We start from the raw sequence: 13,715 nt of genomic DNA on the forward strand, positions 1-13,715 counted from the left end.
CAGTTTACTTGGAAAATCAAGCTAAAAAAAATTATCTTCTAGAACTAGATTATAAATATATTCTCTTTTAAATACATGTTTTTGCCAGGCTAACAGAAAAGATTCAGGTTAAGTAAGCCCTAGAGGGCTCAATTCTCATGGGACAGATAACAAGAATACAGGTTTTCTTTTAAAGATCTGTTTTCTCATTGTATACTGAGCTCCAACAGCTAGACATTCCAAACAATTAGGATTTCCAGCAGTCTTTAAATGTGGGTATTCATTCTCTGACTCAGAACTAACTTTTCCTCTCTCAGAATTACTACTCTGGTCCCTAACAGACTTAAAAGCTAATTCCTCTTCCTGTGTTCACTTATTTGAACCCAGGCAAACATAACTGCTAAAAAGAGTATGCTGATTTCCAGAAAAGGAAAGAATAAATGCAAAAGTCTAACTTAAAGCTCCATTTGGCTAAAGACTAAAACATCTCCTTTTACTCTGATTAAGGCGTTACTGGAAGTCAAGAGAGTTGTGAGTAGAGAAAAACACGTAGAAATGGTAAAGAGAACATTAACATTAGTATAGCAAGTTAGTGCAAGATTCTCAGCATCACACATGCCAAACAAGTAAAGCTACTGCAATATTTTTATATGGTGACCCAGGCACTGCACACATTCAAGAGCAAGTGTGACCCACAAGCAACTGGGGCCACACTCCCTCTCTTCTCTAAGGTCCTTAATTCTGATGTAAAAATGATCTTCAACCTACAAAAGCAAAGAAAGGATTTCTTGCCTTGGGCATTTCAGGTTATCGGTGAGAATCCATCCACCCAACTGCCCCAATCGCTGTAGCGTGGGCCACAGGTACCTGCCATGCTAGCATCAGGTAGCATGAACAGTACTCTCAGAGGAGGGCAGTAAGAGGCCCTTCTCAGCCCAGTGCTCTGAGGAAAGAATTAAGCCCTAATGGCCAAACCGTCCCTTTTATGTGTGTGATGAGTAAACTTCTTTATGATCTGCAATGGCATTAGCTATACACTGTTCTCATAAGAACTGAGAAAACAGCCACTCAAAGTATTTGAGTGGTGCTTTCTTCTGTCACGGAGCTCTGGCTGGGAAACGCTATTCCAAAAACTGGCTGCTAATCAGCAAGAATAGCATGAGCCAGATCCAACCCCACCAGGCTCCTATATCCTGAGACAGAGAGGGGGCTTTGAATGTGTGCACAGCAAAAAACCATGGAAAGCCACAGCTAGGTTACTGAGAGAGTAAACAAGGAGCTCCCTGGCACTAGCAGTGAGGAGAGAGCACAGGCTTGTAGGGCCTGTACTTAACTCCTGTCGGCAAGGCTGGTCACATCTGGGTGTACTTCAAAAAGCCTCATCAGTCTGACGAAAAACTGCAATGGCAAAAACTCTAGTGGAAAGAGTTCAACTTCCCTATCTCCAACACAATCTTGTTGATACCATTCCCTTCTAATTCTGACCCTCTGAAAACTGCACGAGATTCTAGAAATCCTAAGATGAGAGTCATCACAATGATTCATGGGGACACAGGACTCAAGACTGTCATCCCTGAATTCAAGACCATACCTAACATACACTGAATTTTTGTCAAAAATTCTTCTCATGGTTGAGAAGGGAAGGGAGCTGGAGAGATATGTAAGAGCACTTGGGCCACCTAAATTAGTTTTCAGCTCTTCAGATCTCTGCTGCACCAAAATACATAACCATCAGAAAGTCAAAAAGTGAAAAAAGAAAGAACCCAAAGGTTCTGCTCTCCCACTGTCCTCCTCCCCTGGTTGCTCTCTTGCTGCATGAATCTTAACCAACTACTATTACAACATTCCAAGTGCTGCACCCGGAAATCCAGATTTCTGACTTGCTATTCATTTGTGGCTTATTAGGACAGCAAGTACCATACTGCTCTAGCCCACCCTGTCATCTTGGCCACACAATTCACAATTGATACCTTTACCACCATAAAGAACCAGGCAAGGGCCTCTGAAGGGCCTTCCTTTTATAGAACAAAGCAAGTGTTTTGCAGTGTAGCAACTGACCTTCCCCAGAACCCCAAACTCTGAGAATTCCAAAGGCAATAAACAAATAAAGGAGACAATTCAACAAGTGATAAGGCAGATTTGACTGGGCAGGAAACCACAGCACTTAGGAGTTCCTTTTCCATATTCCAACCATCCACAAAGCACTTCCAGGGAGCCAGCTGGCCTGACAGCCTCACAAGGGCCGTCCTTCCCTCAAATTTACAATCTCAACCTAGCAACTTCTCACATTTCCTCTCCATAGCACTAAACATACAAATCCTTATCCCGGGATCCCTGGGTGGCGCAGCAGTTTAGCGCCTGCCTTTGGCCCAGGGCGCGATCCTGGAGACCCGGGATCGAATCCCACATCGGGCTCCCGGTGCATGGAGCCTGCTTCTCCGGGAGAACTCTGTCTATGTCTCTGCCTCTCTCTCTCTCTCTCTGTGTGTGTGTGTGTGACTATCATAAATAAATAAAAAATTAAAAAAAAAAAAACAAAAAACAAAAAAAAACAAATCCTTATCCCAAAATCAAGATATATAAACTGTGAAAAGAGGGATTATCCCTACTATCCAAAATGTACAAATCTGGATGCCTGGGTGGCTCTGTGGTTGAGCGTCTGCCTTTGGCTTAGGGCATGATCCCCCAGTCCCAGTATCAAGTCCCACATCAAGTCCTACTTCTCCCTCTACCTATGTCTCTGCCCCTCTCTCTGCATCTCTCATGAATAAATAAATTTTATTAAAAAATGTACAAATCTATTTTAATTTCTAGAAGTCTGCCCACTGAAAGGTGTTCTGGACATAAAAATCCCACCCTCCCCTGTACTCTCTACACTAGAAGGAAGAGAGGGGTTTTCCTATTTCTAAATGAGCCCACATGACCCCAGAGTCCTGTTTCCCAGCACTGAGCTATTCCTAAAATTCATTTTTGTGGAAGATGCATTTCTTGCTTTATTTTACTGGAAAGCATGAATCTTAATCAAATACCCCCAACTTGGGGATCCCTGGGTAGCTCAGCAGTTTGGTGCCTGCCTTCGGCCTAGGGCGTGATCCTGGAGTCCCAGGATTGAGTCCCTCATCAGGCTCCCTACATGGAGCCTGATTCTCCCTCTGCCTGTGTCTCTGCCTCTCTCTCTCTGTGTGTGTCTCTCATGAATAAATAAAATCTTAAAAAAAAAAAAAATACCCCCAACTATACAGATTCTATAAACTATACTAGATATGGTATCCACAAACTTAAACTACAAACTGAAACAAACTATAAAGTGAAATTTTCTTCAAGTTAAACGCACTTTCTAGAGCAGCCACTTTTCTCCAGAATACTAACATAAAGAACCACCAAAAGCAGACTTAATACCCTCATAAGCAGAGATACTATTATACAAGAACAGAATAGTCTAACTTTTCCTGTTCTAAGCCAACTACCCTCACTATTTTCAGCAATTGCAGTTTTGCGTCAGATGTGATGAGACTGTCCCCTGAACTTGGGCAGCTCACCAGAAATATCCCAAACGCGCACAGTCTGGTCCAGGCTGGCTGACACAACCAGGTCTTCCGAGGGGTGAAACTGAGCACACATTACATAATGGTTGTGTCCCGTTAGCACACTGCAAGAAGAAAAAAGACAATACCATATTAGAGGCAGGACTCAACAGAAGCCTACACACCCAAGTATTCTTGGAGGCAAAGGCAAGTCATCCTAACAATTCTGAATCAGTAACAATAAACAAGGTCAGCTGTTTTACCAATAGTCCTCTTTTATCCCCGATGCTTCAGTATTTAAATATTACCAATTTCAAGAGAAGTGAAATTGCACAACTCTCCTCTCATGTTAAAGATGTTCAAAGATCAAAATAAATGGAATCTAGTAATTTACACAAAAAACTACCAGTTACATTTTGGTAGGACATCCCTCTTAAATGGCATCATTTTCAATGGTCCTTATATCTTCATGGAAAGCTCAAGACCTGAACACAAAGCAGAATGGAGGTCTAGACCTTAACTCAGATTTCATAGGAACAGAACTGAAAACCAGCAAAAACCTAGTGCTATGACCTCCCTTCTTTGGCAAGAAACGATCAGAAAATCCAGATTCATACATTATTAACAAGATTGCCTCTGTATTTATCATTTTGTACGTAAAAGCATCCTACAGGGACAATCAGGAATTAATCGGCAGGCAGGGCCTACTGGGAAAGGGAAATGATTGCTCTGAAGAGAAAAGCTCATTATGAATATAGGAGGCAGAATGAAGCCTCTCTCTCAGCTGCATCTCCTGCTTTACCAGACACAGGTTCTAGACTGCCAGTTCCACACCCTGATGGTCTGATCATCCGAGGCGCTCAGAATCCAGGGATATTCCTGAAAGATAATCCAGACAAAGGATTGTTTTGCTTTGTTTTCAGACAAAGGGTTTTAACACTAAACAAACATGTACTTTCAGGCTCTGAAACACTCCACTACTGGGTGTCTCAGCTGAACCAGCAAAGGGATCCCATCTTCGGATTCACAGCCTCGCTGTCTCCTCCCCACCATTCTACCAGCTTTTCCCACACTGGCACTTTCACCTGGAGATTTCAGAAGAGAAGTCAGGCAAAAGCATAAAGGATTCTGAAAGGCAAATAATACATACCATACCTACTTTTATTTATATGTGTGTGCATAAATGTATTTCTATTTATACACTACTAGTCCTGTAAATTAAGATCCTTTGAGAGGATCTTCTCTAACTCTAGGATTAGAACATTGTTATTTTTATTGCTTTATTTAAATTCAATTAACTAACATATAATGTATCACCCAATTACCACATACCCGTCCCCAACAACCCTCATTTGTTTCCTATGATTAAGAGTCTCTTATGGTTTGTCTCCCTCTCTGATTTCATCTTGTTTTATTTTTCCCTCCCTTCCCATATGATCCTCTATAAGAAACTTCTATGGTCAGATTTCTTGTCAGACCATCCAGTCTCAAAATATTCCCATCTCAGGAACCGAAGCAGAAAATAACATGTAAAAACAATTGGTTTGGTTTGGTTTTGAAGTAGGTGCCACACCAGTGTGTAGCCCAATGTGGGGCTTAAACTCACAACCCTGAGGTCAAGACCTGAGTTGAGATCAAGAGTCAGCCACTTAACCAACTGAGCCACCCAGGCACCATCTTCAAGGATTTTTATGGTTTCAGGTCTCATATTTAGGTCCCTAATCCATTTTGAGTTTACTTTTGTCTATGGTGAAAGGAAACAGTCATGTTTCATTCTTTTGCATGTAGCTGCCCAGTTTTCCCAAAACCATTTGTTGAAGAGACTGTCCCATTGTATATTCATTCTTATTTTGTCCAAGATTAACTGACCTTATAAGTGTGTGTTTACTTCTGGGCTCTCTATTCTATTCCAATGATCAATGTGTCTATTTTTATGCCAGCACCATACTGTTTTAATTACTACTACTTTGTAATATAATTTGAAGTCTGAAATTGTGATAGTTTTCATCCTAGTTTTCTTTCCTTTTCTTTTTACCTCTAGTTTTCTTTTTCAAAATTACTTTGGCTACTCAGGGGCCTTACGTAGTTCCATACAAATTTTAAGATTGTTTGTTCTTGTACTGTGAAAAATGATGCTGGTATTTTGATAGGGATTGCATTAAATCTTTAGATTACTTTGGGGAATATAGATTTTTTTTTTTGAATATAGATATTTTAACAGTATTTGTTTGTTCTTCCAAAATATGTGCATGGAATGTCTTTCCATTTCTTTGTGTCATTTCCAATTTCTTTCATCAGTGCTTTATAGTTTTCAGAATATAATTATTTTGCCTATTTGGTTCATCATTCTCAAATGTTTTAGCTATAATTTTATAATCATTCTACCCTAATTTCTTTTTAATATTACAAAAAAATAAAGTATACTTAGAAACTCTTATTTCATTACATTCTAACTTAACTCAAGAGACTTAGTTTACTGAGAGTAAAAACAACAGTATAAATTAAATCTAATAGCATAGAATTATAGACTGGATTAAGAGGCTGGAATCTCTAATCTACATATAAATCAGTATCTGTCTTCTAGGATATCTGACAGATCAAGGAGGGTAGAAAGCCTGGCTAGAGGAACAGCCTCTACTATAGCCTAAAATCCTAGGATAGAATTGATTGTTAGTGCCTCAAAACATTAGCTCATCACAATGGCATCTAACCTCTACATCCCTCCAGACCCACCTACTTAATAACACTCCACATGGGGTTAGTCTGTAAACTTTTGTTCACTAGCTCAGCAAACCTGAAATCAAATCTCTACTTTTCCCTATAGAAAACCAATGCCTTCCTTATACAGTCCAATGAATCCAATTAAGTTAAGTTCAATATAACCCTGAGTACCTCCTTTTGCAGAAGGAAAACAAAGCAGAAAGGTCAACACCACACACAGTCTAGAAGAGCCACTTAAAGAACTCCAGTAATTCTGTTATCAAAGCATGGCTTCTTGAGAAGTAGAAGATTCCCACAACGAAACTGAAGAATACTCTACAACTAGAGCCACCATGGCTACTTACATGATGAAAAAATGTGGTGCGAATGTAGTCTAAATGCCCAAGCAATGTGAAGAGACAGCGCCGCAGCTTGTAATTCCACACCTGCAAAGAGAAATCCAAGTAAGCAATAGTATATTGCTTGGGGAGAAGCCATCTCTATTTAATAACATGAAACAAGAGGTTTATCCAGGGCTTAACTTTTCTTTCTACTGCATAATTGTGTTCTTAGCTTGCACACTGACCCCCTAGTACATTACCTACTACCTTAGCTCAGGATGAAAAAAGTAGGACAAATACCATGACTCTAAAGGAAACAATAATATAACATATGGCATCATCTTCACTTAGACTGCTAACTTGGTGGCAAATGATGACCATATATTCACGGTCTGTACTTGGCAGACAGACTTTATTCCTTCACTATGGAAAATACTACGTTGCTCAGCTAGGATGAGCTAATCAGAAAGACATCATATTCAGATATAAAGTTGAGCCAACTACCAAAGTAGCAGATATCAATGCACATAACTGAGGAAGATGCTAAACCAGGACCAAAAACCTAAGTATGCACTCCCATCCAGAAAACCACCCAAAAAGCGCCCAATTACAAGACCAGTTGGCTTTTTGGCTTTCTATACTTTTAACATTTAAAATTTTCTTATAATCTACCATCCCTAAACTAACTAGTTACTATTTTTACTTAAACTTTCAGGGCAGCCCAGGTGGCCCAGCGGTTTAGTGCCACCTTCAGCCCAGGGCTTGATCCTGAAGACCCAGGATAAAGTCCCGCGTCAGGCTCCCTGCATGGAGCCTGCTTCTCCCTCTGCCTGTGTCTGTGCCTCTCTCTCTTTCTCTCTCTCTGTCTCTGTCTCTCATGAATAAATACGTAAAATCTTTTTTAAAAAAATTTTTTTCAATTTTTTTGGGCAAATTACAAAAGGTAATACCATTTTCTGTAACAAATTCAAACAACCTGAAAGTATGATTGTCCAAACGAGAATGTGAAATCCCTAAAGGCAGAGTCCTTGTCTACCATGCTCAACACTATTTCCCTAGTACCTAATACAGCAGCTAACACTTAGGAGGTGCTCAACAGTATGTGTAGAAATGAGAAAAGAGAACACGAAACATGAAAGTATCCCAATACTTTCACTGTCATCTGCTGAATTATGTATAAATAAAATACATGTACCCAATGGAGTTTGAGTGCCACACAGAAATTAGATCACACCATAAATACCATTCTCTTAACTTTTTTCCTCCTTACAGAGTTCAGTGTTCTAAACTTCCACATTTCCAGCTTCAAACTATCTCGACTCCTTTATAGTCCTCTACCAAACTCCAGAAGGTGCATTCTTACAAAGACCTAAAGGGTTTTTAAACTCTGGCTATCTGTGGCTTCCTGTTGTAACACCGCACACCTGCCAGCTAGCTAATTTCTTTATTTAATGGCTTTACTGAAATAATTCAAATCCCCCCAAATTTGCCCATTTAAAATATAAAATTCAATGTTTCTAGTACACTCAGAGCTGTGCCACCATCATCACCACCAATTTTAGAACACATTATCATCCTCCCCTTCAAAACAATACCCTATAGCTGTGACTCCCCATTTCCTTCCAACCCCTCCAACCTCAGACAACCACTAATCTACCTCCGTCTCTACTGACTTGCCTATGTGGACATTTCATATAAATGAAAAATAATCCTTTTTTAAAAATATGATTTTTGGGGAAATCTTTTTCCTTCAATGTCACCCAGTCTTTCCTTTCTTAAACAGATTATAAGGAACCCAAGTTAACCATTCTGGATAGTCAATGGTCATCAATATAAATAACAAATACTTTATTAAAAATATTACAATAAAGTGAAATCCCTAAGAGCTTTTGAGGTCTCTGTCAGGTGGTTTGAGCCTCCACTAGCTGTCCCCAGGATGCAGGACCAAAATCTAAGAAACAGGACTGTCCTTCCTATAATCCTAACACCTCTTTTCTCCGTGGGCAGCCCTCACTTGTCATGCCTGTCACCTCGGTTCTGCTGTGTAATCTAAAACATAACCTTCTGAACTGGCTTCTGAAAAAACTGTCAACTTTTTTCGTGAGGTAAATTTCACTAGTTTGATTGGATACACATGCTTTAATGAAAACATCTTGTAAAGTAAAAAGAAATTTTTGATTTTTTTTTAACATATTCCAAGCCTCTGGCTCTAGTTTTGCCTTTATCAGTCAAGCTTCTTCAAAGAATCCCCTATATTCTGTTCCCTCACTTTATGTTAAGGTGCTGGACCACTAAGATCTTCCTAATTAAGCAATCCAAAGGTTATTGGGTCCGTCTTATTCCGACCACTTTCTCCTTCCCAAAATTCTCTCCTTCCTTGGCATCTCACAGGCTTCCGCCTGTTCCATCTGCAACTTCTAAAATCATTCTTTCCTATACAACTCTACTTCCTCTAGCTCTTAAATGACAGCTTATCTTCCCATTCAACATAATCCCAGAGGGATACCTTATACCACCTCTGCTTTGGCTCCCTCCTTCACAATGCCAGGTCCCAGAGAGGACTCCAGCACAGGTGCATTTTTCCCCTTACATACCTCAAACTCATGTTTCAAGACAGTATTCGTTACCCATCTGCTATGGACTGAATGTCTATATCCTGCCCAGAATTCTTACGTTAAAATTCTACCACCCAATGTTTAGGAATGAGGAGGTGGGGCCTTTGAGGAGTGCTTAGGTCCTGAGGGTGGAACCCTCCTAAAGGGGGTTAGTGTCCTTATCAGAGAGACTCTGCAGAGATCCCTCACTCTTCCTCCATGTGAAGACACAGAGAGAAGTCAGCCATCTGCAACCTAGAAGAGGGACCTTACCAGAAGCTGACTATGCTAGCACCCTAATCTTGGACTTGCAGCCTCCAAAATCGTGAGACGTTTCTGTTGTTTATAAGGCGCCCACATTGTGGTATTTTGTTACAGTAGCCCCAACAGACCAAGACACCATCCTCTCTCCCAACACTCCAGAAACTATATCTCCTTGTTTTTCCTTTCCTGATGAATGGCACCCAGTAACCTAGGCTAGATATCTGCGATAAGTTTCATCTCATTTGTTTCCCCCACCATCCCTCCAGCAGACTCACTGATGCCGTTCCCTAAACTCTCATCTCCACCTCTCCATTCTGCAACGCTACCTCCTGAGGTCAGGTCCCGCCCAACTACCAATTGGGTTATACAATGGTCTCCTAATTGGCATCTTTGCCTTGAGGCTTGTCCACTTCATCCAATCCTTTCTCTATACTACCACTCAAGCAATCTTTAAAAAAAAAAAACAAATCTGATGTCACTTCTCTATTTAAAGCCCTATAATGGCTCTTTGTTATCTATATGATGACACCCAAACTTCTGAGCACTGCAAATATGTACCCATAATCCAGCCCCTCTCATCTTCTGGCCCTTATCTCACCTTTTCTTCAGAGTTTATTCACACAAAATTAGTTACTGTTTCTCATATGTATTCACCTATGTATGTCACCTATGCCTTTTTGTCTTTGGATGTGGACTGTCTTTCCCAATTTCACTTTCATTATCTATTGTATCACCCACCAAACTATACGTCTATTATTTTGGGTATATGTGTATCTCCTCCATTAGGATAAAAGTTCTTGAGAACAGAGATCATTTATTTATTTTTGAATTCCCAAAAAAATAATACAGTGTCTGGTACACAGTAAGTATTCAGTAAATGTTTGCTGGGTAAGGGTCCCTGATAACATCAGAAGCCTGAACTCTGTATGAATGACATCCTGGTTTTAGTCCCTTCCATAATTGCCAAATCCCAAATCCTATCCTTACTCCCAGTCATAACAGATCCCTTGTAACTTAATCTTTTTTTTTTTTAAGATCTTTTTTATTTACTCATGAGAGACACACAGAGAGACAGAGACATAGGCAGAGGGACAAACAGGCTCCCTGTGGGGAACCTGATGTGGGACTCAATCCCGGAACCCCAGAATCACCTCCTGAGCCAAAGGCAGACGCTCAACCACTGAGCCACCCAGGTGTCCCTGTACCTTAATCTTATAGTCATCTCCTCCAGAGACAAACAATGGCTGCTGCTTATGGAAGTCAATCCCTCGTACTGGACCTGGGGAAGAAAGCAGGCAATATATGTTTAAGAGAGCTGCATAATCTCTAAGGTAATTCTTATTCAGGAGTTTTCAGATCCAGCCCTTCCATATTCTTCAATCTTAAACAAAGCTTAAACCACTCCAGAAGACAATAAATACTTATAGTTCTTTAATTTCCTCCAAGAAACTGTTATCTTACCATCATGTTCATCAAACTTGTCAATAAGGGTACACATCCGGTAGTCCCATAACTGGATGACCCCATTGTGTAAACTGGTCAGGATCCAGGGTCTTTTGGGGTGAAAACTGAGCCCTAGGGAGGAAAAAACAAACAAACAGGGAATGATCCAATTAGCTAAGTATGGGCTACAATTTAGAGAAGAAAACAAAGAGCTCGGTTAATCCTAGGAATTCACTGGATGCCAGACGTTATGAATTTTATGCTGTTAGGCACTGGATTTTGTTACATTCCCTTAAAGACACATAAACTTTGTTTTAGGATGTTGTGAGGTTACTTGTTTTAAAGTGTGCTTTTAGTTTTGTTAGTGTCGGTCTGTAAGAGCCTTTAGTGTAGGTCTAATTTGGAACCACTATTAAGGTGATAGCATCCGAGATCTCGAGATGACGCCTTGCAGTAAGTATCAGGAGGCCTTTCCATTCTGGCTAGCAGGAACACAAAACTATTCCCAGCTCTAAGAGAGTTCAGGGGATTACTCTGCCTTCTCTCCAAAGGTTCCTTCCCAGGCTTTGGGTCATTTCCTCAAATGCATATGCAGATTAGGACTCAAAGGCCTGCAGAGGGTTCCATGTGGTATTTGTTATTCTGTCCAGCAAATTCTTGCTGTCCTGACCTCCCTGAACTCTAAACTGTCTCCTCCATGAGATCACAGCGCTCTTCCCCCTCCCATATGTCACGGCCTGGAAACTCTCCAGGTAGAAACAATCATAGGAGTCACCTTATTTATTTCTCTCTCAAGAATCACTCTCCTACACTGCCTGTCATACCTGAAAACCTTTGTTTCATACATTTTGTTTAGTTGTACAGCTGTTTAAAGGTGAAAAGGTAACTCTGGTCTTCTTACTCCATCACAACTGGAAATGGAAGTCCACAGAAGTAACAACTGCTAAGAGTCTGGAGTGTATCCTTTCAGATTTCTTTTTTTTTTTTTTTAATTTATTTATTCATGAGAGACAGAGAGAGAGAGAGAGAGAGAGAGAGAGGCACAGACACAGGCAGAGGGAGAAGCAGGCTCCATGCAGGGAGCCCGATGTGGGACTTGATCCCGGGTCTCCAGGATCACACCCTGGGCTGAAGGCAGGGGCTAAACCACTGAGCCACCCAGGATCCCCTCCTTTCAGATTTCTAATGCAAACCTCATTTTGTGAAAATGGAAATATGTTATGCACATGTCTTTTCTCGCTTAGCTATATACCCTGGATCTCATTAAGTATGTATAATCATAACCTCATTCTTTCTAACAGCAAAACACAAATGTGTAGCATGTTTTATTTTTATTATTCTTTCTTTTTTTTTTTTTTTGTAGCAAAATTTAAAATTATTCTAGTGACAATGGATCCCTAAAGTAGGATTGAAAGTAGGATTGCTCAGGAATAGCGTACGTGCATTTAACATTTTTGTAGATACTATCTGATTGCAAAAAGACTAGGGGTTTAAAGTCTCACCAGGTTTTCAAAGATATGAATCTGCATACGTCACTGAACCCAGGTGTTAATTGGTTATTTGTTGTTTTGTTTTATTAACCTAAAATTTTAAAAAATATTTTATTTATTTATTCATGAGAGACACAGAGAGAGAGGCAGAGACACAGGCAGAGGGAGAAGCAGGCTCCATGCGGGGATCCTGACGCGGGACTCGAGGTCACACCCTGGTCCAAAGGCAGGTGCTGAACCACTGAGCCCCCCAGGGATCCCCTGATATCTTATTCTAATTCTCTCTGTAAGAGAAAACTATCTGCATTTTAGGGATGAGAAAGTAGAGGCTCGGGAACCTTAAGTAGGTCCCCCAAGATCATACTTCTTGCTGCGGGATGTTCAGGATTCCAGAGCAAGCAAGCCAGTGGGACTCCAAACACCCAAGCTCCCAAACACCTTGTTCTACTGCATCTTACCAAATATTCCAGATGTACGTACACATACGTTTCAACATCTCAAGACCTTACTTCTGTGTCCTTCCCCCTCTAACATCCTAAGGGACGGACTACGGCGACTTCGGCGACTTAGGCCACTTTGCCCGCCGCCTCCCTTTGCTGATAACTCAAAGCCTGGGCGTTGCCATTATTTAGGGAACAAGAGTGAAGACGCCGCGTTAAACTTGAAGGTCGGATAAACAGCGGACAGTACTCGGGGATCCCTTCGCGGTTCATCTGAAGTTCTAACTATAGGTGTCCACGCGGCAACCGCACAGACTTCACCGGGGTCACGGGCCTCGCAGGATACCACGGTCCGTGGGAGGCACCGGACGTGGACGTGGACGTGGACGTGGACGTGGACGTGGCGCCGCCGAGCTCGAGCAAACGCTGAACCTGGATGCGAGCGGGACGCCTGCAGGCCCGGTCCCCAGGTCCCCAGGCCCGCTCCCTACATCGCCGGGTCACCGCGGGGTCACCGCGGGGTCATCGCCGGCCCGGGCGGCGGGAGCAAAGCCGCGAGCGGCGGCCCAGGAGGGGGGCCCGGGGGGGGCACCGGGGGCAGGCCGACGCGGCCTCGGAGGTCAGCCGCGCGCACCCCCGGGCCGCTCCGGAGAAAGCGGCAGCAGAAGCCCCGCCAAGCCGGCCCGCCCCCGGGGCCCCGGGGCCCGCTCGGCCTCTCTCGCCCCCCGCCACAGCGCCGCGGCCCACCCCCCCCGCCCGCAGCGCTCCCGGGTCCGCGCCCCTACCTTTGACCCGCGCGCTCTTGGTCTCGAATTTGGTTAGCATCCTTCAGGCCCGCCGCGGCCGGCCGCCCCCGGCTCCCTCCACGTCAGCCGCGCTCCGCCGTGGCTCCCGGAAGCTCCGCAGACACGAACTTCCGGTCCCAGGCGCCCCCGCCCAC

General features: G+C 42.5%; 1 protein-coding gene across 3 annotated transcripts in view; it reads right to left on the reverse strand.

Moving 5' to 3' along the window:
* The window catches only part of COPA (COPI coat complex subunit alpha), a 43,179-nt gene extending 29,465 nt beyond the window's left edge, over window positions 1-13,714 (reverse strand). For all 3 annotated transcript variants that reach the window (XM_041774028.1, XM_041774029.1, XM_041774027.1), the window contains exons 1-6: window positions 13,561-13,714; window positions 10,864-10,977; window positions 10,608-10,681; window positions 6,569-6,649; window positions 4,306-4,382; window positions 3,519-3,628 (exon numbers count right to left, since the gene is read on the reverse strand). In XM_041774028.1, the coding sequence (XP_041629962.1) occupies window positions 3,519-3,628; window positions 4,306-4,382; window positions 6,569-6,649; window positions 10,608-10,681; window positions 10,864-10,977; window positions 13,561-13,600 (496 nt within the window). In that variant the 5' untranslated portion in view covers window positions 13,601-13,714. The remainder of the gene's footprint in view (window positions 1-3,518; window positions 3,629-4,305; window positions 4,383-6,568; window positions 6,650-10,607; window positions 10,682-10,863; window positions 10,978-13,560) is intronic.
* Between the last annotated feature and the right edge of the window lies 1 nt (window position 13,715).

This window comes from Vulpes lagopus, chromosome 11 (assembly GCF_018345385.1).
Source record: "Vulpes lagopus strain Blue_001 chromosome 11, ASM1834538v1, whole genome shotgun sequence".
Classification (NCBI taxonomy): Eukaryota; Metazoa; Chordata; class Mammalia; order Carnivora; family Canidae; genus Vulpes; species Vulpes lagopus.